At 32.4% G+C, this 4,599-nt stretch overlaps 1 protein-coding gene across 1 annotated transcript; it reads left to right on the top strand.

Moving 5' to 3' along the window:
* The first annotated feature begins 901 nt into the window (after positions 1-901).
* Positions 902-3,795, top strand: LOC140441277 (tubulin alpha-1 chain). The gene is made up of 2 exons (XM_072531895.1): positions 902-1,062; positions 2,311-3,795. Exons 1-2 carry the CDS (start codon positions 1,060-1,062, stop codon positions 3,658-3,660), a joined length of 1,353 nt encoding a protein of 450 aa, XP_072387996.1. The 5' UTR covers positions 902-1,059; the 3' UTR covers positions 3,661-3,795.
* The last annotated feature ends 804 nt before the right edge of the window (positions 3,796-4,599 follow it).

The raw sequence follows: 4,599 nt of genomic DNA, 5'->3' as shown, positions 1-4,599 counted from the left end.
TTTAAAATAAAATTTGCCCAAAAAAGGGATGACAAAACCTTTAAGTGGCTTGTTTTGTCTTTCCTAAATCAATGAGAATGTTCAATATTCAACAATAATTTTTTTTCACTTTTATAATTTGTTGAGTATATTTTTTTGCCAGAAAGTGTTCGTATTTTAATAATATTATTTGTTATAAGTCATGACTGAGTAAAGTTGGTTTTCAGCATCAAATTTTTGATTTTATTTTAATATCATAAATCTGGGAAGGCATAATCAAGCACCCGTACACAAGGATCCAGTCTCTCGAAGTACGGGGAGAGATGATTAGTTTCTTGCTATTGCTAGATTCTACAAAAACTCCTTATTTATTAGCAGTATACTTTTCGTGTGCATAATACCCAAAACTGTCATACATTTTTAATGTTCCATTAAATTATTAAGGTTCTAGATCAGTTGTAAAAAAGTTATCTGATAAAATGTAACGGTGGGATCAAGTCTCCCTCTTTTCCCCTACAAAATGAATATGTTGTGAAGCATTCTTAGTTTAAATTTAATTGCGCAAAATAATGAGATTAAATCACTAAATTATCGTTGATTAAAAATATCATTTTTATTGGAAAACATATTTGATAAGGAACAAAACCTTTTATTTTTGAAATACAATTTAATCTATGATAATTACTTTGTTATTAAATCATTAATTATTTTCATTTGAAACTCAAATTTTTGTTTTTGTTAAATTGTACAAATTATAATAAGAGACCTTATAAAATCTTATTATTTTCGGCACCGTACCTTTAGTCATAACCATTAACGATTTAAACACAAAATCTTGGAGGAAGATAGAGAATAACGACCCGCTTTTTCGTTACACTCACATGACAACGTCCAACCAATCAAAACTTTGAGAATCGGGCGTTGGCACAGCGTTGGCTGCTGACGTCATATGTCATATAAATAGCAACCGCGGCAAGAAAATTATCAAGTTCGTTTGGAAAGCTGCATTACTAGCTAATCTGAACGTCTGTTGAAATTTTGTTTCATTTGTGGTGTAAAAGTTAAAACTCATCAACCAAAATGGTAAGTATTCAAAATTATTGATAATTGTAATTGTACCAATTCAGGAATTACCTGAATAGTTTTTTTCATTTATAGAAGCGAAATTTAAGATTTTGATTTTATAGCCTGACGTGGCGTCGCCATTTTGTACCGGCATTTCTTGTAACGGTTTTTTTTTGTAGTTCATGATCATTTTCGATGATTTATTATAACGTTTAATAACTTTCAAATCTCCCAAATCTGTTTTCTAATATATTTCTGGCTTTAAATTTACTAGAAAATGTATCTTTAGTTTTTGCCGGTCACACCCTGCACAAGCCACATGTAAACCCTAGTATGTAATTAAAATTAATAATTTTTTCGGATTAATAAGAAAACTAGCAGGGAAAACTACGGTTTTTTTTATTTTTGCCAGTTTTCCAATTTGTTTCATATCTTGATCCAGTATTTCTTATATATCCCTTACTTCTAGTGATTTGTTAGGCACATACAATTTTTTTAATTAAATAAATTACTTATTTCGTTTGCATTTTATTGACTGTATTTAGATGTATTTTCAAGTTCCATATCATATTCTTCTTTTGCACCCTGTTTCTACTCTTGTATTAAATGTGAAACCTAGTAATTAAATTAAAAAAAATTCGAATTAAAAGAAAACCAGCAGGGAAAAACAAACCCATGCTTTTTATTTGAAAATTTTTTAACTGAAGTTTTCCAATTTTTAATTCATTTCTTACCCAGTATTCCTCATGTGTATCCTTTACTTCTAGTGATTTATTACATACAATGTTTTTAATTTAATAAATTGCTGATTCCATATGTATTTTACTTTAGGTTGGCTGTTGTTTAGGAGATAATATGTAATACATTTTCAAGTTTCATAACAGTTCAAAACATCATATTCCTCTTTTGCACCCTGTTCCTACTCTTATAGTATTTGTAGTTTTTTTTTGTTGCAGTTAAGACCAATTTAATCCTTTATTTCTAATGCTTTCTTACATACAATATTTAAAATCAATAAATTGCTCGTTTTCGCAGAATTTTACATTAGTTTGATTGTATTTTAGAGATAGTATGTGGTTTTGTTCCATAAAAATGGTTGTAACATGCTACCTATCATATTTTTCTTGTGAACCCTGCCTACTTTTGCAGTATTTGTACCTTTGTTATTACCATCAGTTTTTTAATTGCTGCTGATTTGGTACAAATGTTTATCCTTCTACCATTTTTCAAATGAACAAGTAATTAAAACATGTTTTTCTATTTCAGCGTGAATGTATCTCAGTCCATGTTGGCCAAGCTGGAGTCCAAATTGGTAATGCCTGCTGGGAATTGTACTGCCTGGAACATGGTATCCAACCTGATGGTCAGATGCCATCAGACAAGACTGTTGGAGGAGGAGATGACAGTTTCAACACATTCTTCAGTGAAACTGGTGCTGGCAAACATGTACCTAGAGCAGTATTTGTTGATTTGGAACCAACTGTAGTAGATGAAGTACGTACTGGTACATACCGTCAATTGTTCCATCCAGAACAACTCATCACAGGCAAAGAAGATGCTGCCAATAACTACGCTAGAGGTCACTATACAATTGGTAAAGAAATAGTTGACTTGGTATTAGACAGAATCCGTAAATTGGCTGATCAATGTACTGGACTTCAAGGTTTCCTGATCTTCCACTCATTTGGTGGTGGTACTGGATCTGGTTTCACTTCTTTGTTGATGGAACGCTTATCTGTTGACTATGGTAAAAAATCAAAACTGGAATTCGCCATCTACCCAGCTCCTCAAGTATCTACTGCTGTAGTAGAACCATACAACTCAATCTTGACCACCCACACCACTCTTGAACACTCAGACTGTGCCTTTATGGTCGACAATGAAGCCATATATGACATCTGCAGACGTAACCTAGACATCGAGCGCCCTACTTACACCAACTTGAACAGACTTATTGGCCAAATCGTATCCTCAATCACAGCTTCTCTAAGATTTGATGGTGCTCTAAATGTTGACTTGACAGAATTCCAAACTAACTTGGTTCCTTACCCTCGTATTCACTTCCCTCTTGTCACCTATGCCCCAGTAATTTCTGCTGAAAAGGCTTACCATGAACAACTTTCTGTAGCTGAAATCACCAATGCCTGTTTCGAACCTGCTAACCAGATGGTAAAATGTGATCCAAGACATGGTAAATACATGGCTTGCTGTATGTTGTACAGAGGAGATGTAGTACCAAAGGATGTAAATGCTGCTATTGCAACCATAAAGACCAAACGTACCATCCAATTTGTAGACTGGTGTCCAACTGGTTTCAAAGTAGGTATCAACTACCAACCACCAACTGTTGTACCTGGAGGTGATTTGGCTAAAGTACAACGTGCTGTATGCATGTTGTCCAACACTACAGCTATTGCTGAAGCATGGGCAAGATTGGACCACAAATTCGATCTTATGTATGCCAAGAGAGCTTTCGTCCACTGGTATGTAGGAGAGGGTATGGAAGAAGGTGAATTCTCTGAAGCTCGTGAAGATTTGGCTGCTTTGGAGAAAGATTATGAAGAAGTTGGTATGGATTCTGGAGAAGGCGAGGGCGAAGGAGCTGAAGAATATTAAATTTGAATCTAAACATGACAAATCGCTTGTTTTAAGACAAAAAATTCCTTTTAAATTTTTTTATACTTTTTTCATTACTTTTCTGTGAAACGATCATTTAAGTCTGATTTATTTAATACAGATTTTTTACGAGCATTTCTGTGTTTTATTTATAATTTTTTTTAAATATTTACATTTTTTTATACCTTTTTGCTTTTCTAATTGATGATATTATTCAGAATATCTCATACAATAAATATTTGACATTTTTACTAATTTAAAATAGTGTATTACCAAATCCAATAGATTATGTTCATGTTAGTTTTATAGGTAGTATATCAAAAAATAAGTTGATTTTTAAAAAAGGCACTAAAGGGTTTTTAATTTTTTTAAATAATTGACAATGATATTCAATTTCATCACCCTCTACATTTGGTAGCACATCTTCATTGTCAGTTGTTTCCCTAAGGTGGTAAGCTTAAATGAAATTGATTGTGACAGGATGGCAAATTGTGTAGCATTTTCTTTGTCATTCATTTTTTTTATAGGTAAGTGTGGCTTTATTCAGGTGGAGTGAAAGGGTATTTATGAAAAGTCTGTTGCCTCTTTGTCTTAATCTTTGAAAGTCATAATTGTTATTGAAATATATACTCTCAAATTTTAGTCATTGTTATTGAAATATATATTCTCAAATTTTATTTTTCTCATTTCAACAAATAATATCTGATGTCCATAAGCGCTTAGGTCCCTTTTATTCATAATTTTCTCTAATGTAAAATCGAGGAATTTTCCAACCATATCCATTACATGAATGCTTTTTCTGCCTACAGTTGCAAACTAAATCCATCCATTGTTGAGGGATGTCTTGTTTTTTTTTTTGATATAAGAAATTTAAGGGTCATCGAGCAACCTCTAATAGGGTAATCAAACTATCTGACATTTGATTCAGTTACTAATTTA

Source organism: Diabrotica undecimpunctata, chromosome 5 (assembly GCF_040954645.1).
Source record: "Diabrotica undecimpunctata isolate CICGRU chromosome 5, icDiaUnde3, whole genome shotgun sequence".
Classification (NCBI taxonomy): domain Eukaryota; kingdom Metazoa; phylum Arthropoda; class Insecta; order Coleoptera; family Chrysomelidae; genus Diabrotica; species Diabrotica undecimpunctata.
The sequence above is the reverse complement of the archived record's forward strand: the minus strand, read 5'-3'. Positions and strand labels throughout refer to the sequence as shown.